Source organism: Schistocerca americana, chromosome 3, assembly GCF_021461395.2.
Source record: "Schistocerca americana isolate TAMUIC-IGC-003095 chromosome 3, iqSchAmer2.1, whole genome shotgun sequence".
NCBI classification, from domain to species: Eukaryota; Metazoa; Arthropoda; class Insecta; order Orthoptera; family Acrididae; genus Schistocerca; species Schistocerca americana.
This window is the reverse complement of record NC_060121.1, coordinates 911,433,958-911,460,155: the sequence shown is the minus strand read 5'-3', so window position 1 is coordinate 911,460,155 and position 26,198 is coordinate 911,433,958. Positions and strand designations below refer to the sequence as shown.

Below are 26,198 nucleotides of genomic sequence, written 5' to 3'. Positions count from 1 at the left end.
TACCTTTATCGCTCTACAATAGACAATACAAACATTGTAAAGGGTGTGGTAAATTTTTATGTGCTGAAAGAACACATGTGTTGATACAGGCAGCCACCACTTTAAACAGTTACTATGAGCTGTTGCTATACGATATATGTTTTTTGACATAAACTAAAAATTCATAGTGAATCTTTAGTTTTTCATCTCAAAATACTCATTTTAGGATTCTCTATATCTGTGTAACTTTTCCCCTAAAGGTTTGGAGTATACTGTATATTAATTATCATGGCACTTCACTCCAGGTGTTTCACGGGTGTCTAACACAAACAATTCTTGTCCATGTAGCATAGAGAAATTTAACATATTTTGGACAAACATACAAGTTTTGTGATACCATCTGGAAGTGAAATAAGAAATGGAAAAAAGCTATGTTGCAGGATATACTCATTTGTCCCTTAAGATACAATGAAATTGTCTCAGAGCAACAAACACAAGCAGAACAAGCCATTCTTAAACAACATAACAAAGATGTAAAAATAGCATACTGCACCAGATTTGAGCTCAGTATGTCACATTTGGAACATCTGATGCTATCATGCCGCAGCTGCTGGAACTCATCTCAAGGTCACCCGCCTTGCGCAGCGTTGTGTAACTACAGCACACAGCCATGCAATATATCCCACCCACATCCCCAGGAGTCATAACCCCCGCACCCTTTAGAAGATAAAGATGCTTCAGTAGCTGAACAATTTTTTTTTTTTTTTGGAATAAGGTTCTTTATTAAGAATGATAATATACAGTAATATCACCTTGTACTTTTATGTACTTGGTCAACACACCGTCAATCTTGGACCAAATATTTATTCTCTCATTAGCATTAACACGTCTTCTGTTCCTAGTATATAGTGAAAACGGTTTATCTGTATGAACAACAGCAGTACCATAATTCCTATCTCCTTGTACACCAATGGAGAAGGTACGATAAGCAATAATGTCTCTGTCATAATATGTCTCTAGTCCTGGTAATGGTTTATCACTCCCTCGTACTATGGCTATAGTCAACCAAGAGTTACCAGTTACAACCTCTGTAGAAGTGCAAGAAAAATTAACCTTGCACCCTACAAAAGTAATAGGACCAGTAAGGAGCTCTTCTTGGACAACCTCGTTTGGTGTAAAACTGAAGCTATCAACTGTCTTGTATACTGGCAATCTCAGTCTCCTACTACATAAAAGTACAAGGTGATATTACTGTATATTATCATTCTTAATAAAGAACCTTATTCCAAAACAAAAAAATTGTTCAGCTACTGAAGCATCTTTATCTTCTAAAGGGTGTGGGAGTTACAACTCCTGGGGAGGTGGGTGGGTTATATTGCATGGCTGTGTGCTGTAGTTACACAACGCTGCGCAAGGCGGGTGACCTTGAGACGAGTTCCAGCAGCTGCCGCTAGGGCTCAGAGGATCGTGCTCTAGTTTTAACAGAGCGCGATCCACTGCTAAAAAGAATTTCCGGTGCGACGACGCCCTTCCGCTGCCCGCTGATTGGCTTCAGTTTTACACCAAACGAGGTTGTCCAAGAAGACCTCCTCACTGGTCCTATTACTTTTGTAGGATGCAACGTTAATTTTTCTTGCACTACTACAGAGGTTGTAGCTGGTAATTCTTGGTTGACTATAGCCATAGTACGAGGGAGTGATAAACCATTACCAGGACTAGAGTCATATTATGACAGAGACATTATTGCTTATCGTACCTTCTCCATTGGTGTACAAGGAGATAGGAATTATGGTACTGCTGTTGTTCATACAGATAAACCGTTTTCACTATATACTAGGAACAGAAGACGTGTTAATGCTAATGAGAGAATAAATATTTGGTCCAAGATTGATGGTGTGTACATAAAAGTACAAGGTGATATTACTGTATATTATCATTGCCGCTGCTGGAACTCGTCTCTGGAAGTGAAATAAGAAATGGAAAAAAGCTATGTTGCAGGATATACTCATTTGTCCCTTAAGATACAATGAAATCGTCTTTCTCAGAGCAACAAACACAAGCAGAACAAGCCATTCTTAAACAACATACCAAAGATGTAAAAATAGCATACTGCACCAGATCTGAGCTCAGTATGTCACATTTGGAACATCTGATGCTACTGTACTCTTAGATTAGCTTGCCCGGTAATGTAGGAACTAATGCTGATATACGTCCTCCAACATATTAATTACAATTACACTTTTGTTGAATCTATCCTACAATTTTCTATGTACACATTTATATTGGGCTAATTAACTGAGCAAATAAACAAAAAATAAAATAAAGACATCAACTGATTTTACAGCAAATGTCAGAGCAACTAAGCAAAAATTCTTCAATCCTTTGATACTAATCATATTAGAATACAATCTGCTCACTTTTTGTGTCAGAAAACATACAGAAATCCTCTCTGAAACAGCTTTCTAAATAATTTATACACATAAGTTAATAAATACCTCAAAATCAATATTATTAGCCTCAAATTTATTTGTATAAACACATACAAATTACATGAAAACAGAGTGCATAGTTACATACACAAATACAGCAGTGCATAATATGTTACAATGTATATACCTATATACACTAGTATATTAACAAAGAGACATTAACAATAAGTTTCAAGATAAATTAAATATAACACACACATACAATAACAACAAAAATAAAAATAGAGCTGCTATTAGATATTTCAATATTATAAAATGAAAATTACAATGCATATGTTGATTACATTAGAACAATCACTTTCTCAAGCACTCATGTTAAACTATTAAATTACTGTCAAAAATATATAAATATAATATTTCTCACTCTTTTATCACATCAAAAATACTTCACTTTCTTTAGAATAATCATCAGTTTCACCCCCTCAACAGCACAGAAAGATCACAGAGAAAGCTGCTCTATCATTTGTATTTGTTACAAAGAAGAAATATCAGTCACCTCTATTCGCGTTGGTTGTGCCAACTGCACCAACAATGTTTCACCTTCCTCTCTCAGTTTTATGTCTTGCAGGGATGCAATAATATTTTCATGTTCATCAGGATTACGAAAATGCAACATAGCGAACCCTTTTGACCCTTTCCAGGTGATGTCTTTGGGCCGAACACCCCTTTCAGCAAGTGCTGCTTTTAATTCTCGGACTCGTACATCTGTTCCAATATTATCCACACGTAGACTGAAGTTAAATGCATTTCTTCGATGTGCTCTACGTATTCTGTATTGGTCTTTGCTTCTTTCTGGATCCTGTACTTCCCTTTCATCAACATTTTCAGGACTCTGGCTTGCTGGTATCTCAACTGGTCGTTTGCGAGTACGTCTGCGTCTTGGTCGCTCTTTTATATGATTTTCTGCTTCACCTTTTGTACAATCGAGAGTGGCTGCATTGTTAGTTTCCACTCCTGGTTCAGGACTGGGGCCGACAGGACCATTAGCTGAATCCCGTCTGGAGTTACGACGCCTCCGCCGATGAAACATTCGCGAACGCTGTCCAGCTGTAAAATCACCAGGAATACTTTTACTCGTATGCTCTCCATTGACTTTAATGTTATCACTGCCATCAGCAGCTGATTCTTCAACTGGAGCCTGAGAGTCACTATCTCCACGACTCCGTTGCTTGTTCCTGTTCCTGCGTTCTCTATTTCTGTTTGGCCTCACTGGTGGTCTTTGAGAAAGATGTTCATCATCATCAGGGCCAACTTCCTTCAGGGTACAGTCTTTACCTTCGCTAAAAACAGAAGACAGAAACTTATATCAAATGGAAATTTCACTTGAGAAAGCTTTAAAATTCCAGAATGAAATTTTCACTCTGCAGCAGTGTGTGCACTGATTGAAACTTCCTGGCAGATTAAAACTGTGCTGGACCGAGACCTGAACTGGGACCTTTGCCTTTCGTGGGCACTTGTCCGCAAAAGGTAAAGGTCCCAAATTCAAGTCTTGGTCCAGCACATGGTTTTAATCTGACAGGAAGTTTCAGCGTTAAAACTTTAAGACAAAATGGCTGATCAGACCTTCTCAGAACAGATGGGACTGGGGTCTGAGTGACTTGTTTTTCCCCTTTTAACCTTCACAGTTTTTATTTATTTATTTATTGTTCCGTGGGACCAAATTAAGGAGAAGTCTCCATGGTCATGGAACGAGTGTATACATGAAATTATAACATAATAGCAAAAACAGATAAAATGAAATATAAGAAACCTATTCAGGCAACAAGTTGTAAGTTTAAATAAAGAAAATCAACAATTTAGCACTGGAATTTGCTTAATTTTTCAGCTCTTCCAGGAGCTCCTCGACAGAATAGGAGGAGTGAGCCATGAGGAAACTTCAGTTTAGACTTAAAAGTGTTTGGGCTACTGCTACGTTTTTTGAGTTTTTGTGGTAGCTTATTGAAAATGGATGCAGCACAATACTGCACTCCTTTCTGCACAAGAGTCAAGGAAGTGCATTCCACATGCAGATTTGATTTCTGCATAGTATTAATTGAGTGAAAGCTGCTAACTCTTGGGAATAAGCTAATATCGCTAAAAACAAACGACATTAAAGAAAATATATACTGTGAGGGCAATGTCAGAATTCCCAGACTATTGAATAGGGGTCGACAAGAGGTTCTCGAACTTACTCCACATAGAGCTCGAACAGCCTGTTTTTGAGCCAAAAATACCCTTTTTGAATCACAAGAATTACCTCAAAAAATAATACCATATGACATAAAGTAGACTACTTTTCTTGTTGAACTGTCACTTACTTCAGATACTGTTCTAATGGTAAATACAGCAGCATTTAGTTTCTGAACAAGATCCTGAACATGGGCTTTCCACAACAGCTTACTATCTATCTGAACGCCTAGGGACTTGAACTCTTCCATCTCGCTTATAATATGCCCATTCCGTCTGAACAAAATATCAGTTCTTGTTGAATTGTGAGTTAGAAACTGTAAAAACTAAGTCTTACTGTGATTTAGCATCAAATTATTTTCCACAAGCCACGAACTTATTTCATGAACTACATTATTTGATACTGTTTCAATATTACACACAAGATCCTTCACTACCAAGCTGGCATCATCAGCAAACAGAAATATTTTTGAATCACCTGTAATACTAGAAGGCATATCATTTATATAAATAAGAAACAGCAGTGGCCCCAGCACCGACCCTTAGGGAATGCCCCATTGGGACTGAACATCACTACCACTCTCAATATTGTGGAGAATTACCTTCTGCTTTCTGTTCTTAAAGTAAGAGGTGAACCAGTTGTAAGCTACTCCCCTTACTCCATAATGGTCCAACTTCTGCAGTAATATTTTGTGGTCAACACAGTCAAAAGCCTTCGTTAAATCAAAGAAAACACCTAGCGTTCGCAACCTTTTATTTAATCTGTCCAAAACCTCACAGAGAAAAGAGAATATAGCATTTTTAGTTGTTAAACCATCTCAAAAACCCAACTGTACATTTGACAGCAAATTATGTGAATTTAAATGCTCCAGTAACCTTGTATACACAACCTTCTCAATAACTTTAGCGAACACCGATGGCACAGAAATAGGTCTAAAATTGTCAACATTATCCCTGTCTCCCTTTTTATAAAGTGGCTTCACTACCGAGTACTTTAATCGGTCAGGTAACCGACCACTCCTAAAGGAAAAGTTACAGATATGGCTAAGTACTGGGCTAACATAGATAGAACAATACTTCAGTATTCTGCTAGATACCCCGTCATATCCATGAGGGTTCTTGGTCTTTAGTGATTTAATTATTAACTCAATCTCCCTCTTGTCAGTATCATGGAGGAGCATTTCAGGTAACAGTCTCAGAACACTTTTTTCTAAGAGCACTATATGATTCCCTGTTGGGACTAGGTTTCTATTTAGTTCACCTGCTATATTCAGAAAGTGATTATTAAATACTGTACATATATGCAACTTATCAGTAACATGGACATTCCCACTACACACTGATTCTATATCCTCAACCTGTCTCTGCAGACCAGCCACTTCCTTTACGACTGACCATATGGTTTTAATTTTATCCTGAGACTTAGCTATTCTATCTGCATACCACATACTTTTTGCCTTCCTAATAACATTTTTAAGCGTCTTACAATACTGTTTGTAATTGGCTGCTGCATTTAGATTTTGATATAATTGTCACTTTGTTCTACAAGATACTCTTATCCCTCCAGTCAGCCACCCAGGCTGCCTGTTTGTGCTAGTACCCTGTTTTGAACATTCTAACGGAAAGCAACTTTCAAAGAGCACGAGAAAAGTCTTGAGGAAAGCATTATATTTATCGTCTACTGTATCAGCACTATAAACATCTTGCCACTCTTGTTCCTTGATAAGGTTTACAAAGGTCTCTACAGCAACTGGATCAGCTTTCCTAAACAGTTGATAAGTATATTTAACATGTGTTGCAGCACAAAAATCTTTTAGAGTTACAATTTGTGCATCATGATCTGAAAGGCCATTCACCTTTTTGCTAACAGAATGCCCTTCTAGTAATGAGGAATGAACAAAAATGTTGTCTATGTTATTCTACTAATCCCTTGCACTCTTGTTGGAAAGAATACGATTTGCATAAGGTTATATGAATTAAGGAGGTCTACCAGCATTCTTTTCCTTGCACAATCACTTATACAATTAATATTGAAGTCACCACATATAACTAACTTTTTGTATTTCCTATAAAGTGAACCAAGAACCTCCTCCACCTTTAGCAAAAATGTTGTGAACTCAGAGTCTGGAGATCTATAAATAACAACAGTTAGAAGTTTAGCTCCACTAAATTTAACCACACCTGCACAACATTCAAACACCTTTTCAGTGCAGTGCTTTGAAACATCAATTGACTCAAATGGGATGCCGTTTTTCACATACATGGCTACTCCCCCACACCACAAAGAGCTCCTAGAAAAACTGTCAGCTAACTTGTATCCTGGTAAAGGAAGCCTCTGAATTATCTCCTTATTTAAGAAGTGTTCAGATATACCAATGATTTCAGAGTCAACATCTATAAACAGTTCACTAACTTTATCTCTAATACCTTGTATATTTTGATGAAATATACTAATTCCCTCATTGCTCAGATACCTAAGCTTTGTCGAAAGTGGTTTCTTTGTTAGAGAGACTTCCCTTAAGCAGGAATACCTATCAACTGACTTCAATCTAAAAAAGGTGCAGCTCTAACACCCACTACTACCGGAATTTTTCCATGAGTGATCCCACCACCCCCACCTATGCTGTCACCTATAAGCTTTGCCAACCTCCCCTTCCCATACCTGTTGAGGTGCAGGCCATGTCTAGTGAAACCCGTCCTGCTGATAGACTCTGCTGACACCACTGAAATGTGACCCATGCCTTCTGTCACCAGCGCACCCCTAAGTCTCATGTTATTACGCCTGATGGCTGTACTAAGATGAGGCTGATCGTGACACTGAAACAGTCCCACAAAATGCACATTCGTGTTGCCAGTCTGAGTGGCTATCTTTTCCAGGTCACCATCTATGTCATACTCCCCATCCCTATCAATACTATTACCAGCCCCACCCACAATCATTACCTGACCCTCTTTAGTAAAATCCCTACATAACCCCCTATGTTAACAGTCACCCGAGCCAATCCTGCATTAGGCTTCACAATGCTGGTGACCTGGTACTTACTCCCCAACACTTCCTGCAACTGCTGACCTACACCTCTGCCATGAGAACTACCTAACAGCAGAACCTTCTTCTTTCTCTTCGACTTTGCAACTGTCCTAGCCACCGTAACTGCTGAGGTCTGCTGCATACTTCCTACATCTACAGCTACTAGAGATTCCTCTCCACTGGACTCTGACAGTTGATCATATCTATTGCAAACACCAATAGTAAAACTATCTGAAAATCTCCTTCTCCTAGCAGATCTCTTGGCAACAGCCAGCTCCCGTTCTCCAACCCCCTTCTCCCTCCTCATCCTATCTAGGTCCTCCCGTGCATTTTTCAACTGCACCTGAAGGGCACAGATCTTACGCTCATGCTCCTCTATCAACTTACTCTTGCTAAATAACCTGCAGTTCCAGGAGAGGATCTCACCAGAATGCCCACTGGCTTCCCCACTGCATTCCCCCCAGTGAAAATACTTCGACCAACTCTCACACTGCAATCCACTACTCACAAACCTACAGCAAAGCCCACACTTCTCACTCATGGTAAAATTTAACAGTTATTGAAACAAGAAAACTACTTTATCTAAGTTCTGCTACTACAGTAAGATGATTAAAAAAAAAACTGACTACAATAATCACAAACTTACTCTACAAGGGAAGTAAAAGTCTATCCCTCTTCCCTCCACAAGAAGAGGTAGTAATAATTCCAAAAGCTTGAATAGTTTCTTGTGCTGCTTTTTTATATATATATATATATATATATATATATATATATATATATATATATATATATATATATATATATATATATATATATATATATTTTGACAGTAATAATTGCAAGTTGACTTGAGATATGCTCAACTTCAAATAAGATACACCATCATTAACCAACAATGAACACACTAGCGAGAAACTCTAAAGAGTCCATCAATGTCTTTAGCTTTCAAACTTATATCTACCTTGTGAAACACAAACATGTCTAAAAATGGAGAGAGTTAAAGGTACAAAAAATAGCTGTGAAAATGAATTAAAATTTTGGAAAATTATGCTGGGAAAAACCAACAACAAATTATTTATGAAATATTAATATCAATCAAATACTGAAATGCACAACAAGAAACAAAACTTAGGGTTTAATATACCATCAACAACAAGATCATTAGTGACGGAGTGTATGCACTAATATGACAAAGACGGGGGAGGAATTTGGCTGTGTCTATCTCAAAGGAAAATCTAAATATGGATGCTCAAACGTGGATTTGTACTTTGGTCCTCCCATATGTGAGTTGTCAGTGACACCCAGTACAAAGCATTCAACCTCTGAAAGTCCATTCTGTGTTATTCCTAGCATCTCAGGCATGGAAAATGTATTTCAGGTCATGAGATGGAGTCAAGAGCGGAACAACAGTAAGAAATATATGAATATCACAACAGTTAGTATAGTGACTTTTTGATTCACTGGCATAGACAAGAAACCACACAATGGCAGAAATTGGATTGAATCTCACTTCCTGTAATTTTTTTCCTGTTTTAATTTATTTAATCTATATAAAGTAAGAAAATAACAGATGAAACAGTTCATGATTCTTAAAAATATATTTTTGGCTCTCAAAATGGCATGTCATGAGGTTTCTTTATTACTTAACTGAGTGCTTAGTGTTGCCTGGGTATGTATTTATTCTAATTCTATTAGCCAATCTCCTCCTACCCTATCTCTTTGTCCATCTCCTCTGCCCTCCTCTCTGTTAATCTCTTCTACCCTCCTCTTTATGTCCACCTCCATCTAGGCCCCCCCCCCCCCTCTGCTTCTCCTCCTACCCATCACTTTGTCCGTCTGCCTACTTCCCCCTCTCTCTGTCCATCTGCTCTTCCCCCTCTAACCATCTGTTCCTTCACCGTCTGTCCATCTCTCTCCTCCCCTTTCAATCCATCTTTCCTGCCACCACGTCTCCTCCTCACTCCCTTCCTCCTCCTTCTCCTTTCTGTCCATCTCCTCCTCTTTCCTTCCTCTGTCCATCTCCTCTTTCCCCCCCATCCTCTGCCCATCTCCTTCTCTTCCCTTTATCTGTCTATTTACCGCTCCGCTTCAATATGTCCATCTCCTCTTCCCCCCTGCCTGTCTCTTTCTTCCTCCCCCTCCTCTCTCCATGTTATTACTATCACTCCAAACGGAGGCTGCTGGTTCTTACCCCCACAGAACTTGTTTCCAAATAGTAAGTAACATGGGTACCAAGACTGGCTGAAATCAATCCAGGGGTTTAGAAGGATCTTTTGAGTACACACATGTCACATATATTACACATAATTTCAACTAATGTCACACATATTTGTAAACATATTTCATCTGTACCTGTACGTAATTTGGCCATGCAGTTTCATTTTCACATGGGTCAATTTCTATGGAATCGTATCTCCTGAAATGTATCTCATAAAATAATATAATTTTGCACGAACATTCAGTGGATATTGTCTGCTAAAGCAAAACATCATGCATAATGCAGCAATTTTTCACACATCGCAGTGTGTATGATGTCACATCTCCTGGACTATGTGTTGTACGATGATATAATTTTGTAAATACAATAGCAACATATGTGGACACTGTCCACAAAATTTGTTGAGAGTAGAATAAATTAAATGTCATGCATAATGCAGCAGTTTTGGTGTGTGAACAGTGGAAATGTAGTACGCGACAAACTTTTTTCCTTTCATCTTTTGATGGGGCTTGTCAGTTAGAAAAAGTTTCGTAAAGGCTTGAAAATACAGGGTGTACATAAAGTCCGGGAACACTTCCAATTATTTATTGCACAAGAACCTAACATTGTACAGTTATCATACATATGTCATTTTGAAGAGAAACCCTGAAAGTTGTTTTTGACGTATACCACCACAGCGTAGTTTGGTAATTTACCGATAGTCAGCGCTAGTCACAAACATGGCGAGGTCAGGTGTGGAATGAGCTGTTTCATGAAATGACCACCCTGATCACCAGATCTCACTCTGTGTGACTTTTTTCTGTGGGGACAGACACATTAAAGACCTGGTGTATGTACTGCCTCCACCACGTGATGTAGCAGAGCTCCTAAGAGAATACAGAAGTGATTGCCAAAGTCAACAATGCCATGCTGGGACAGGTATGGCAAGAATTCAATTACCATATTGACGCCTGCTGGGTCACTCATGGTTTGCATATCATATGTTAAAAAAAAAAAAAAAAAAAAAAAAAAAAAAAAAAACTTTCAGAGTTTCTCTTCAAAATGCAATATGTGTGACATCTGTACAATGTTTAGTTCCAGTGCAATAAATAATTGAAAGTGTTCCCAGACTTTATGTACACCCTGTATGTGGAAAGTTTGCTGGAAGTCACTAAATACTCTCATTCTCAACTGGATGAATAAAACCTGTGAATTCAGACATCATGGGCTACACTACTTTTTCACCCCCACCTCTGCCCCTTCATAGGTATATGGTTCTTATTTCCGTAGTGATTCTTTCCACGCATACAGTAAGTGATGTGTGTACCAAGTTCAGTTAAAACTGGTCCAGTGATTTAGAAGATTATCTGGAACAGCCCCCCCCCCCCCACCCCCACACACACACACAGACACACACACACACACACATTCATTCATTGATTATAATGTGTACGTATATCCCTTCCAAAGGACTTCCGCTCCAATGAACATCTGCATCCTGTGAGAAAGGGAACCTATGGAGAGATTAATAAATCTTTCATTTTCTGCTACTTTCTCCCATTCCATAGGTCATCATGTGTTCTTGGCAGAGGGTCAGGCCAGTTTTTCACATGATCGGTTTTGTCACCATTTGTATGTTTTCAATGGGGCTGAAGTTTGATGTAGAAGGGGGTTGGTTGAGAAGAGAAATCTCATTCTGTTCTGCAAACCACAGCTGCTGGAAACAGATTAATCCCTAAGGATATCGTTGTTGTGCTGATGGAAGCATAACATTACCCTTAATGTTAGTATAGTCTGACACAACATGTGCAGCCCCAAACTGCTAAAGACACATGTCCTCTGTGAGATGACTAGCAGATATATGTGGAATCAAAATGGACCACATGTAACCTATATACTTGTACTGGACCACGAGTTGGTGCAGAAAATACTGATTTGTCATAAAATACAAGTATTACATTCTGCCAACAACAATAGAGACTCCCCTCAGCAAACATTAACTGAACCATGTCAAACAACCCAGTAGTATGTTTCAACTACACTGCTTTTTTTAAAAAAGATTTTGCAATGATATGTTTACAAGCTCAGTAGGCTGGACTAGTGTTCTTACACTCCAATGCCCAGTTCAGGCACACTTACTCGATTCTCCAGTATCACAATATTGTTTTGTGCTTTGTTGTACAGTATGCTCAGGAATGCCATATCATGCTCCAGTCTCTGACACTGTCAAATTACCATCCACAACAAGAGCATTGACATGGCTGTAAATAGCCTGTGAATTAAGTGGATGGACCCAAAGAGAGGTGAACAAATTATCTGGCCAGGAATCATTTACTGTCATTGGCAATTCTAGGAAAACAGAGAAATGACAACCATAACTTGCCACTTTAAACTATCAGTCAAGGCATCATAAGACCACTTTCACATGCAATGACAACTTTTAATATGATAAATTACTCCAGAATGACATTCCCTTTCAGGTAATGTGATCCTACAACAGCGTTACACAGTTCCATCCCTCTAAATATGTCCATACAGGTTATAGGCGACTGGGCCTTAGTTTCTGGAAAAAAGAAGAAGAAGAAGAAGGGAAGAAGAAGAAGAAGAAGAAGAAGAAGAAAGGAAATGAGATGATTGTATGGCACTGATGGCCGGGAATCCTCACTTGAGGAAGTTCAGTCGCCAAGTTACAAGTCCTTTCATTTGACTCCACATTGGGCAACTTGTGTGTCAATAATGGTAAAATGATGATGAGGGCAACATAACCCCCAGTTCCCAAGTGGAGAAAATCTCTGACCCAGCTGAGATTAAAACCCAGATCCTCTGGATTGCAATCACATGTGCTGACCACTCAGCTAAGGAGGTGGACAGTCGTTGAAAAAATCAAGGTCAACAGTTATCATGTTTGAGTGCTTTACTACTTTCAAATGGAGAGTTGATGTAGCAATTAGAGCAGTTACATATGGCCAAGGATACAGTGCATTCAAATTCTTGTATTTATATTTTTTTAAATTTTTCATGTGGGTAATTAAAAGTATTTAATAAACATAGAAATGAACTTTTCAAAAAAATTACTGGATAATGTAATCTACATCAACACCTACATCTATACTCTGCAAGCCACTTTATGGTGTGTGGTAGAGGGAACTTTATGTATCTCTGTTATTTAGCCCATTTCCTGTTCCAAGTCTACATACATATTCTGCAAGCTACCGTACATGGCGGAGTGTATCTTGTACCACTGCTAGTCATTTCCTTTCCTTTTCCACTCAAAGAGTGAGGGAAAAATGACTGTCTATATGCCTCCGTATGAGCCCTATTTCTCATATCTTCATGGTCCTTATGCAAAATGCCTGTTGGCAGCAATAGAATCATTCTGCAATCATCTTCAAATGGCAGTTCTCTACATTTTCTCAATATGTTCCTCACAAAGAATATTGCCTTCTCTGCAAGGTTTCCCATGTCAATTGTCAGGGTACCTTCATATTCTTGCATACTAATGGCAACAAATCTTGCAGCCCACCTCTGAATTGCTTCAATGTCTTTCTTCAATTTGACCTGGTAGGGCACTCTAGCAGTACTCAAGATTGGGTCGCACTGGTGTTCTATACACACTTCCCCAAAATTTTCCCAATAAACCAAAGTTGATCATTCGCCTTCCCCACCACAGTCCTCACATGCTCGTTCCAGTTCATTTTGCTTTGCAATATTATGCCAGCATATTTAAATTATGTGACTTGGACACTACTAACACTGTAATTGAACATTACAGGTTTGTTTTTCATACTCATTCTCATTTCCTTACATATACATCTAGTGATAGCTACCATTCACCACACCAACTAGAAATTTTGTTTAGGTCATCTTGTATCCTCACATACAGTCACTCAACTTCAATACCTTCCCGTACATCACAGCATCATCATCAGCAAACAACCATAGATTGCTGCCTACCCTGTCTGTCAGGCCATTTATATATACAGAAAACAACAAGAGGTCCTATCACACTTCACTGGGGCACTCCTGATGATGCTCTGTTCTGATGAAGCTTGCCACTGAGGACAACATATTGCGTTCTGTTACTTAAGAAGTCTTCAAAGCTATTCACATAGCTGGGAACCTATTCCATATGCTTGTACCTTTGTTAACAGTCTACAGTGGGGCACTGTGTCAATTGCTTTTGGAAATCTGGAAATATGGAATCTACCTGTTGCCCTACATCCATACTTCACAGTATATCATGTGAGAAAAGGGGCAAGCTGAGTTTCACACAAGTGATGCCTTCTAAAACTGTGCTGATTTGTGGCCATAAGCTCCTTGGTCTCAAGGAAATTTATTATATTCAAACTGAGAATAAGTTGAAGACTTCTACAGCAAACTGATGTTAAGGACATTGGTCTGTAATTTTGTGGGTCTATTCTTTTACCCTTCTTATATACACAATAAATGTAAACTAAGTAAAGGACCAATGATACAGAGTTCTCTTCGAAAAACCAAATTAGGGTTCCCTCCAGACCTGGTGATATATTTGTTTTTGACTCCTTCAGTTGTTTCTCTAAGCCACATATGCTTATAATTTAGATAAGAATAACACAATATGTGATTAGATAATAAAAACATACATCGTATTTTACAAACTATGAGATGGTACAAACTATAAAACGACCTTAATTTTTGAGCAATTTTTTTTAAAAGCATAACATTTTTACCATTTTATTGTCAGATGACAAAGCTAGACTAATAGAAAAAAATCTTATTTTATAAATCAAACTGACCTCTAAAATCCCTTAAATCCGTCATCTGAACTTTCTTCTTCTCCTCTCCCCTCCTCCTCCTCCTCATCATCATCAGCGTCATTGTCCTCTTCATGTATAAGATGGTCTGCACTGTCATCAAGAGCATTACTTATGCCACACTTCTTGAAAGATTTAACAATAACATCTTTTTTTTACTTTAAGCCATGATTGCCTTACCCACTGACACATTTGTTTGACTGTAGGTTCTTTTAAAGCTACCGTCGGTGTGAATTCATGTTGGGTTTCATCCATCATCCATTTGTTTGTTCCATTCCTCTCTCATATACACTTTTAATAGTTTATTTATCAAGACATCAAGAGGTTGCAATTGTAAAGTAAGTCCTCCTGGAGTAACAGCGAGTACTGTATTTCCCTGTATCAGTTTCTCTTTCACTGAATTTTTCAAATGACTACTAAACTGGTCTAGCACAAGAAGAGAACTCTTCTTCAATACAGCACTTTTGCTTCTCTCCCACACTCCGTTAATCCGTAATTTCATACCAGCCTCATCCATCCAAACCTTGTCATGTACGTACTTGGAGGTATTTCAGATGGTTTTCGCACTGTTTTGTACTCGAAAATGATCATTGGATTACATTTAATACCATCAGCAAAACATGAAAGAACAACATTATAGTGCATTTTTTCATGTCCACTTGTTTTTATTATTACAGTTTTAGTGCCTTTCATGGCAAAAATTGTGTTACTCAGCGCATCAGATGTCAGAGGAGTTTCATCAACATTTGCTATCTGGCTTAGTTCCACACTGGTTTTCCTTCAATGTTCAACAAATAAAGTGATGGCAACATAATATTTTCTCTTCATACTCTTGTGGCATCTCCTGAGATATTTCACTTCTGGTTTGCATGATAAGTCCGTGACACTTCATAAGCCTGCAGCACCAATCAACTGCACACTTAAAGTCTGTAAAGTTCCACTGTAGCACTTGCTTATGAGCATGTATTTGAATCATTTTTGTACTAATTCTAACGCCATTTTGATAGTGTCCTCAAGTACGTCTCCAAACATCATCTTTTAGTTCCAATCATTTTGCATTCCGTTCTCTACTTGCACATTTAGTCTTCCTCATTTTTTTCAGTTCTTCTTTACTAACCCACTATTTGTGAATGGCTTATTCTGTTGGTGGAGGGCCAAAATGCTGCTCATCTATTCTGTTTCCATGTTCTTCTGCATTTGCTATTACTTTTAATTTATAGCCCGCATCACATGAATACCATTTTTTTTATTCTTTTTCATTAAAAAACTAGCTACTAAAAAAAATATTGTACTGTTACTGATAACACAAATCACTTTCACTTCAAGTCCACTCTGGCATCGTAGACTGCAAATGGGTTAGAAAGTGTTCTGAGTTCGTGATTGGGGGAGGGGAGGGGGGGGGGGGGGACAACGTTAGGAAGCTTGTGAATCCCAGTAACTCAAATGCTGCATCAGTGCACAGCTGCTACTAGTTGAATCCAATGTTGCCAGATAGGGACATGTTTCCTGCGGCATCGAATACATGGCTATTTTTAAGGCAGGACATTTTTACATTAATTTTGAGTATAAGATGCGCCTGAATTTTGAAGGCAATTTTTCAAAGAAAAAAGTGTCTCTTACAGTTCGTAAAATACAGTATTGTTTTTATTATTGTTATTCAGACTGGCGAAACAAGTGCTGTATCTTTTGTGTGATACAGAGGCAAGCGAGTGTATCGGGACTTACCCCAGTTCACTGCCACTAGCGCCATGTCATCATAATGCGCCTGTGCAAAACATACAAGTATTGCACAAAATTTAAGAATGAAATTAAAAATTAAAGTTGCTTTTCCAAACTTTGTCAACATATGCTTCAGTATATTAATGTTTAATCTAGAAAATCTCAGAGTGAACAGATGAATATCTTTCCCTAAATACATCATTTTAAGAAAAAATAAGTAGCACTAAATAATAAAGCTAGAAAGCCAAAAATTGGTCAGAATGTGCAAATGTATGTCAAAATCATCTGTTACAGGTTTCAACTTGATCAGAACAAAATTTTAGTCAGAATCCAGATTTTTTTCAAAAAATAAGTGGCGCTAAGTAACAAAGCAAGAAAACCAAAAATTCATATGAAGCCTCAGTTCGATATAAAAATCTAAATTATGTGACTCCATTAAACTACCTCTAATAGTTTTTGGGTAATTTACTGAAAACTAAATTTGGGGCAAAAATGTCCTAATTTGCAATAGATTAAGTATCAGTTATGTTAATGCTAGAAAGTTATGACTACAGCATGTGATCAAACCCATTAAATAATATAGCTACAACAAGTTTCAAGACTTATAGCAATAATAATCAACACAAGGTTTCTTAAAGTTGTAGTTCAGAGGTTATGTTCTACTGTCAGTTCTGTTCTAAAAATTCTAGACGGCAAAATTTAAAAGCAGGTGAGTTAAATCTTTTTATGTAATTATTCCTAACTTGCTTCCATTCATACAAAAATTACAAAGCTTCTAAATTAATACACAACAGTGTCATAAAATGTTGCGTATCCAACGAAGCGGCTATTTAGAGGTTACTAACGGGGCATAGAGTGGATGACACTGGGTCTTCCCTTGGTTGTCTCCTGTGCCCATGTATAAATACGGCCTGAGAGGCAGTGACTTCAGATACGTTCAGCCTGAGCCAGAGAAGTGTGCATATCACTGCCGCTGCATGCTATGCTTTTTCGGCCATCGAGAGCTTACGGAGGAGTTCTGTGCTGTGGCAGCTGCGAGAAGCAAATTGTCATGTGTTGTTTTAAGAATGCAAGCAAATTGTCATGTTCAGCACACCACAGCATGGGAAAGAAGAATGCGCAGAAGAAACTTGCTGCCACGAGTGGGCCTTCAGTGGTGCGACTCACTGAGTCTGCCGACCAAACCAAGAAGAACCGAGAAAATGAGTCACAGCCTGTCCCCCCTTTGTACGTTAAATGCAGAGGTGAGTGGACAGCACTGTTCGACTTAATGATGACCTGTGCCAAGATCTACGAGTCTGTCGACTTAGACTTGCTGATCTGTGTTCCGGCAGCAAACTTGGTTGATCACAGGGCAATCAAGAGCATTGTGGCTGCCCATATCGTTATCATGCTGCCAGTGCATAGAAGGCGCTTTCCGCTGGATGAAAGAAGACGACTAAGGCACTCCTAAGGGGTCTGCCTTGGTGCTGTGACAAGGCAATGGTCCATGATGGACTGCTGCGAGCCACGTTTGGTAACACAGCCACAAAGCTGCACAACCTGACCAACAAGAAGAGACTGCTGCTCTACGCCATGACTGTGCAAACAGCCAACGGCGAGGACAATAAGTTTCGTTTGTTGTAGCTGCTGGGCTTCCCTGTCCTGACAGAAGCTCTCCCATCTACCAATCTACCATGGACCCCCAGCCCTAGTGCTTCAAGTGCCAGAGTGAGGGTCATGACACCAAGTATTGCCGCAATGCGGCGTGGTGCAGCAAGTGCTCCGGTGCACATGACAGCCACGCCTGTGACCCCAGCTGAAAAGTAAAGCCGACATGTGCCCAGTGTGGCAGACTGCACATCATCAGCTGCCGTGGCTGCTTGGCTTTTTTCAAGCCACAGTTGTGCCAAAGATGGCGAAGCAGCCATGGCCATACTGATGCAGCGGAAAAGACGACAACGGGCACAAACCAGCCTGGCTCAGCAGAGGGACAGCGCAGAAAGAGCTCCCCTCGCCAGCTGCAGGGATGACTGCCCAGATATGGATTGATGGGATGCAGCTCACGCCCTCGAGAAGATCAGTGGCATCAACTTCAGCAGAGCCATGGAGGAAGCCACAGCAGACCTCAAAGTCATCACAGTGGCAGAGAGGGCTGTCTTTGCAGCCACCGTGGCTGCAGAGAAGGATGAGGCCTTGAGGCAACTGCATGCAGTCCTTCCCCAACGCCTACATTCAGCAGAAGGTGCTCAAAACCCAGCGAACGCTGTTGAAACCACGCAGAAGGGTGCATGGATGCCTGCCCACCGACTGCCCCAGCAGCGATGCAGGGGAAGGGCGCTAAGAAGGCAGCTGCCACCCCAACAGCAATGACAGCGATTCCGAAAGCCATGGGGGCAACCTCTGCACAGGAAAGAGTAGACAAAAAGGCAGCATATATTGCCCATGTGCGAGAGAATGGCCTGCAGCTCTCCGATCAATCTGCGGCACAGTATGCCGAGCAAGCAGAATTGAGTTGGAGGAGCAGCTGTGGCATGCAAGTAACAGGAGACACCGATCAACAGCGAGCTGCTGCTGTTCAGCACCAGCCTGATGATGCTGTGCGAAGTCACAGATGACATGGTGCAGCAGAGGGCTCAAGGCAACACACTGAGCTGCCAAATCAGACTCCTTTTATTATAACAATCTATGGCACTGACACGGTATCTGCTTACACAAGACATCTGCTACTGCTCTTCCTACCCAACCTAACTTTGCAGAGGCTTTTTTCCCCCTTCGTGCTTGCCTTGGCACTATCTTTCCTCTGCCCTTCACACTGCTACACTTCACTCTACTTTCAAACCTATCTACCTCCAGATAAGAGCGGAAAAAAAAAAAGAGAAAGGGGCAGTGACTTCACTTTGCACCCAGCTATCGTACGGTCCGTATCAGTCAAGTGCTGGTGTACGCGCGATCTCAGGTGATGTAACAGCTAAGATGTAAAAAAACACAAGTTTTTGGCACAAATAGGAAGTGAACTCGTGAGAATTGTACACCATCCTGTATCACTTACAAGGGAACCTCCCCAATGCACCCCCCTCAGATTTAGTTATAAGTTGGCACAGTGGATAAACCTTGAAAAACTGAACACAGATCAATTGAGAAAACAGGAGGAAGTTGTGTGGAACTATGAAAAAAAAATAAGCAAAATATACAAACTGAGTAGTCCATGCGCAAGATAGGCAACATCAAGGATAGTGTGAGCTCAGGAGCGCCGTGGTCCCGTGGTTAGCGTGAGAAGCTGCGAAACAAGAGGTCCTTGGTTCAAGTCTTCCCTCGAGTGAAAAGTTTAATTTTTTATTTTCAAACAACTATTATCTGTCCATCCGTTTGAAGCTGCACAGGTACACAGAGCAGTATTGTTTACATGATCATGTGTCAATTATCAAAGTTCAGGCACTCACACATAATCAACTTCGCTCTCCAAAATTCCAGGGCATGTTCAGATTTGCTTGGACATGCACAGGATTTGACAGTCTACACATGGAAAAAATTGAAAACGTTAAAAACATATGTTTTGACAGATCACAGGGAAAACTGTGCAACTGTGAAACTGTTGCATTCATTTGTTGCAGTTTATGTGACAAACTCTTATGTTTTCATCACTTTTTTGGGAGTGAAAACCTAAATCGGGCAAGGCAGGAGAATCTTTTTACTCATTCGCCACGTGTACAAGTTAGGTGAGTCGACAACATATTCCTGTCATGTGATGCACATGCCATCACCAGTGTCGTATAGAATATATCAGATGTGTTTTCCTGTGGAGGAATCGGCTGACCTATGACCTTGCAATCAAATGTTTTCGGTTCCCATTGCAGAGGCACGTCCTTTCGTCTACTAATCGCACGTTTTTGCGGTGCGGTCGCAAAACACAGACACTAAACTTATTACAGTGAACAGAGACGTCAATGAACGAACAGGCAGATCATAACTTTGCGAAAATAAAGAAAGTAAACTTTTCATTCAAGGAAAGACTTGAACCAAGGACCTCCCGTTCCGCAGCTGCTCATGCTAACCACGGGACCATGGCGCTCCTGAGCTCACACTATCCTTGATGTTGCCTATCTTACGCATGGACTACTCAGTTTGTATAATTTGCTTATTTTTTTCATAGTTCCACGCAACTTCTTCCTGTTTTCTTGATTGATCAATGTTCAGTTTTTCAAGGCCTATCCACTGTGCCAACTTATAACTAAATCTGAAGGGGGTGCGATGGGGAGGTTCCCTTGTTAGATTTCATGGGAGTAACTGTTTGTGTGCCACCCACAATGTTAACAAAACAGTATGGCAAGTGGTGACTTTATTTTCCACTTTTGTGGTGAGCAATTAACTTTGATTATCAGAAGTCAGGGCGAAAGACCATTTACTGGGAGCTTACCATAGACGTCACCTCTGAACTGTTCATAGTGCTGTTTATGATAAAGATATCATATTTATTATTATTATTATTATTATTATTATTATAATCATTATTATTGTTATTATTATTATTATATCATCAGGAATATTACTACGTTGTGCGTGTGAAAGTTTATCAAATATGTCTATCAATTAAAACTCAAAATCTGCATTTATAATCATAGTTCCTGTTTCCACTGAGAATAGAAATATTTCTTTCAGTGCACTAGACAAGAGTGTGGACTTGCAGACTGGAAACTATGGTCAGTATGTTCTCCATTGCTTTCTGGCTGACCACAGAAATAGTTTTCAGGAGCTCATAGAAGACAGTGAACAATATTTCCTATTACTTATTTCTTATTATTAATCTCCTGCCCCACAAGACAGTCTCTTATCATTAACTAATTATTCACAGACCCATTTTCAGGAATGTTTAATCCAAGTTTTTTTCCAGCGACTATTACGCAAAAGATATGTGCATGTGCCAAAGAGGCTTTTAAACCTTTGCAGTCCCTAATGCATACACAAGACATCTCTGTGCACTCTTATTTAAATCACTGCCACCTGGCTACAAAACACATTATACAGAAATGTGCAATTCCCTTTGTGGAAACAATGAGGCCACTGAACACCAGCCAGGATATACACTAAAAGAAAAAGTGCACTTTTGTCCAAATATATCCACATAAGCATTACAACACATATTTTTTTCATTTTCTGCTACTTTTGAAACACTCTTCATGGTGGTTAATCATAATTTCAGTCAATTGTTTACATATGAATTACTGTCATCATCTAAATCATTGTCATTCTTGTTTTCATTTAGAGATTCTGCTACAAGTTCCACAGTCTCTTGCAAAGAGAGGACTGTATGTGCAGTACTAGCCACTTCACGCCCACTAACTTGAATATAATAACAACAAACTTTTTCTCAAAACAACTGTTTCAATTTGACACTGAGTTAACATAGGTATCTCTAGATGGCAGTATTATGCAGCACTGATACCTAGTACAACCAGTTTCGGGACTGGAGCAAGTGAGAGCTACAAAGAATTGTGCATGTGAGACCTACAAAGAATTGTGTTGAATGAGGCTTGGCATCGGAGTGAAAAAAGTGCATTTATTTACGTGTTTTGAATAATTTTTTGGCATTTAACTAACATGCAAGGTGTTGGCAACACACAAGTTCAGCAATAAACTGTCTGAAGGATAACATGAAACACTATGCATTGTGACATTTTGCAACCAAAACTCAGCGTATACAGCTTCTGACACAGAGCTTTTGTAGAAATAAAATTTTATTGTCCTCATAAAACCAGTGGAGTCAGCCACTTAAAATACTTACCACTGAAGATAGGTCATAATGTCTCTTGTCGCACCAGGGTCTTGTACAGAAACTTGATGCTGTAATCTTCACAGCCTCTTACACTAATGCATGAAAACTAATTTGCTTTGTTTATTTTTGGTATATTATTATTATACTCTATGGTATCATATTTCGAGGCAACTCTGTGCATTCACAAAGAATGAGAAACAGCCAGAATGACCTCTGGCATGAGTTTGTGAATCTTGTGCAGCAGTTCAGAATTCTAACTCTGTCTTTCCTCGTGAGGCTTGTGGTTAACAATATGAAGTCATTAAAAATGAAATGCCAACTGCCACATTCAGTCAGTGAAGATTAGACAGGAAAACAATTTGCACTTACACAACACTTCTTTAACTATTTTACAAATAAATGTGCATTATTTTGAAAGTTTCCTTTTCAATATACTTCCAGTTAAGAGCAATAAATCCAAGATTTTTAAATCTTAGTTTGAAAGGTTTCCCTGTGGGACACTCCTCTTCCTCTATGCATGAGTTCCTTAAAGTGATTTAAAATCTTGTTTTGCCAGACTTTGTTAATTTTACAAGCTGTAGTAAATCTTGTACACAGTGTTTTATTTTGGTTTTTAAAGGTGCATATAAACTTTTTGCGAATTATATAATCCTTCCATACTTCTCCCTTCTACCCTTTGCCCCCACCCCCTCCCAATGCAGCACCTTGCAGCCCCTGTCCTGTCACCACCACAACCCTGCACAGTCCCACAAGCAGCACAGCAGTAGCATCCCCCCCCCCCCCCAACTGTCCCCCTCACACCTCTTTTCTGTACCCCCAGAAGCTGGAGACGACAGTGTCCGTGTGTATATGTTTAGTTTGCCTATGTCTGATGAATTACTTAATGTGATAGCTAATAATATCTAACAATCTTTTTCAATGTGCCTGTCTGCCACACACTGCCTCTTCTGTGTGGTGAGTGGCAATTATTCTTTCCATATTGCTGTTATGAGACCCAATTGCAGACTATTAAACAGTATGGCTTGTCCTGTAGAATTATGCACTTCATAAAACACAAACACATAGTATCCTCTGATTACAGTATCAGTGAGTCATAATTGAAATCAGTAAACTCATAAAATATCTCAGAGTCACAATTTTTGGTAACATTAAATGGAATGATTGCAGAAGCTCTATCACAGACAAAGCAAACAGCAGACTTAGGTTCACTGGTATGATACTGGGAAAATACAGCCAGTATACAAAAGAAACTGCTTACAAAATACTTGTGACACATTCTAAAATATTGTTCAAGTGTGTTGGACCAATTACAAATAGGACTAACAGAAGATATTTAACATTTAAAAATAAATGTTTCCAGGTTTATAGCAAAAGAAAGTGAACCCAGTTTCTGAGGTTGGAAGGCATTTCACAATTACCTATTAGAAACTTTCTACAGGATGTACGTACAGTGCTTCATTGTAAAGAAATGTATGTAGGTGGGTTGGGGCACTTAACCCGAGATCATTAAATTCTGAAAGTATAAAACAGATTAATGTCAATTATAGTACAGTCAACGACGAAAAAAAATCGTGCAGTCACAAATTATAGTACAGTTGTGGAAGGGAGTGCCATGATGAACATACTAAAAATCCTAATGTGTGTTTTTTTTTAATAAACTGAAAACTATAGCTTCTAGAAAAAATGCTTCCCAGTATAAAACTAAGTTACATTAAATTTCCTACAGAAAAGATTTTGTTCAGTTTTCTCTATGACTAATAATTTCCACCTTTTAGGAGACTGAAAAATTACAGCTTATTAAAAACAGTGTTTTAATGGCAAAATTTATGCATTTGTTTATTTGTCTGTTTGCTGTCCATATAAAAAACAGTTTTTGGACATTGTCACAGATTTTAGTTCACAGACACAAAGATTTAGTTAACAAACATAAGTGCACACATTGATATAAATAGTGAAGATAAGAAATTATCATTTTTTTGTGCATAAACAAACTTATGCTATATGCACTGTTTTTACTCTAAAGAGTATGTAATAGTCTTTCACGTTCTCTCTCAGTTCAATGACTTCTGGAGGGTAATTCTCAGCTTTGTGATTAACAGATTTGTTTACTTGTTTTACTAAAGGACATGTTTCATATAAAGTTTTATTGAATAATTTATAGAAATTTTCCCATTTATCATTCATGCTTGTAGCATTGGAAATTGGTTCCCATTTTTTATTGCCTAGTGTCTTTTAAGTTTATTATAATTACATTTTCTTTAATACATAACCGTATCACTTTTAGTTCGAGAATGTGGTCAATGCATGTTTGTGTTTCTACAGTAATTCTTGTAGGTTCTGATTTTATGTGATAATAGCTGAACACTGAAGTAAATCAACACAATGCAAATAATTATTGCTTTTATTTAAAGGTCTATGTTGATGTCTACAATAAACAGCACATGTTTTTTATATGTTGATGTCTTCTCCAGCAGGTCCTCCACACAACTGAGAAGTTCTTCAATGCTGCTTCCAAGTGACTTACATGGAGCTGCTATAATCAGCCTGTTGTTCCCTAGTTTTAAATTTATTGCTGCAATCTCAAGTACTATTTCTTTACTCAAATCATCAATCCATTTGACTTTTTGATGTGCTATATCATTTCTGCTATAAATGCCTACCCCTCCACCTTTGTGTGTCCTTCTACAGTACAAGTTTATAAGTTCATAATATCTTAGCCTCTATCCATATGCTTCCTCTTCCTTGCAACCTAATTCACTCACTTTTAAGAAATGTGATTTTGATTCATTTGGATATACGCCCAAGTGTTCTGTTTTATTCATTATGTTACTGAACATTCTGGTATGTAAGGATTAAATTGCTACGTTTTACTCCAAAAAAGCATCCCTATCACCTTTATGATTGATAATTTTGTTTACGTCATCTTTCTCTGCAATAATTTTGCTTATTTTCTCACATAAAAGTTTCTTGCCTTCGAAATTTAGATGATCCCATGCTTGGTATGTAGGCATTTGTCCATTTTACCTACATACGCTATTCTATGTTTTCCACACAAAGCACTCATCTGCTTGATTCTGATGTTCGTTTTTTGTATCTCCTTGTGGAAGATGAATTGTATATTAGGTGAGGTAACATTATAACTATTGTGTTCCAAGATTTGTTAGCTTCTAAGAACTTTTTGAGGCTTGCTATGCAGTTTTGTGCCTCGTTTCTTGCAACGTTGTTGGCACCAGATATGCACATGACATATTCATTTTCATCTTTCCTTTTTTCCTGTAGGTCAACATCGGCAGCATTTTTCATACTTGCACACTGTTTTACTATTCCCATTGCTTGGAAATCTTTGTTATTGTCTTGTAAAATACTCACCAGGTTTCTGGCATGATTGTCTCTTAAGAAAAGAACATTGTGTCTTTTTTGCAACTGATTCTTGATTCTATTGTCACTGAGTCTCATTGTTGTTTTGTTTGCTCCACTGCTGCGTTGTTTACGAGCTTTGTTGTCATCACACTTCACACTTTCATGTTTATCATTAACACTTGTTTCAGTAGTAGTTACAGTCCACTTATTTGGAAGAGTTTGACTATCATCCGTAAATTACACATTTTCATTTTCATAGCAATAGCCATTCAAAACACTTTTTATATGTTAGCTTTTTCATATTTATATTTGGAACAGTATGGCTACCATGCAAAAGTATGTGCAATTTTAATGAAGGCTCACACACTGAGATGTAGGTTTTTTTCACATCACTCAGCAGAACGTTAATTGTTGGTTGAAGACTACTTACAGGATCACTTAACTTGATTTGATCACTATAATTCATGAACTCACTGCTTTTACCAGTATAATTTTCACTTTATTTTGCATGAAAATGATGTGTGTCTATATAAGTTGCCATCCTGACCTGTCTGCAACACACCTTATGAATCACGGGCGACATAGTGCCCCGACATTCCTAGGGTTGTTCATTTTCCACGAAGTGTGATACCACTACATGGAATACAGATATGAATTCCTAATAATAGTAATGTAAGAAGCTCATATGGACAGATTCTATGTAGATCTGCTCATT

At 38.7% G+C, this 26,198-nt stretch overlaps 1 protein-coding gene across 2 annotated transcripts in view; it reads right to left on the bottom strand.

Moving 5' to 3' along the window:
- Positions 1-2,481: 2,481 nt before the first annotated feature.
- Positions 2,482-26,198, bottom strand: part of LOC124605540 (methenyltetrahydrofolate synthase domain-containing protein) — a 141,989-nt gene continuing 118,272 nt past the window's right edge. For both annotated transcript variants that reach the window (XM_047137295.1, XM_047137296.1), the window contains one exon: positions 2,482-3,748. In XM_047137295.1, the coding sequence (XP_046993251.1) occupies positions 2,941-3,748 (808 nt within the window). In that variant the 3' untranslated portion in view covers positions 2,482-2,940. The remainder of the gene's footprint in view (positions 3,749-26,198) is intronic.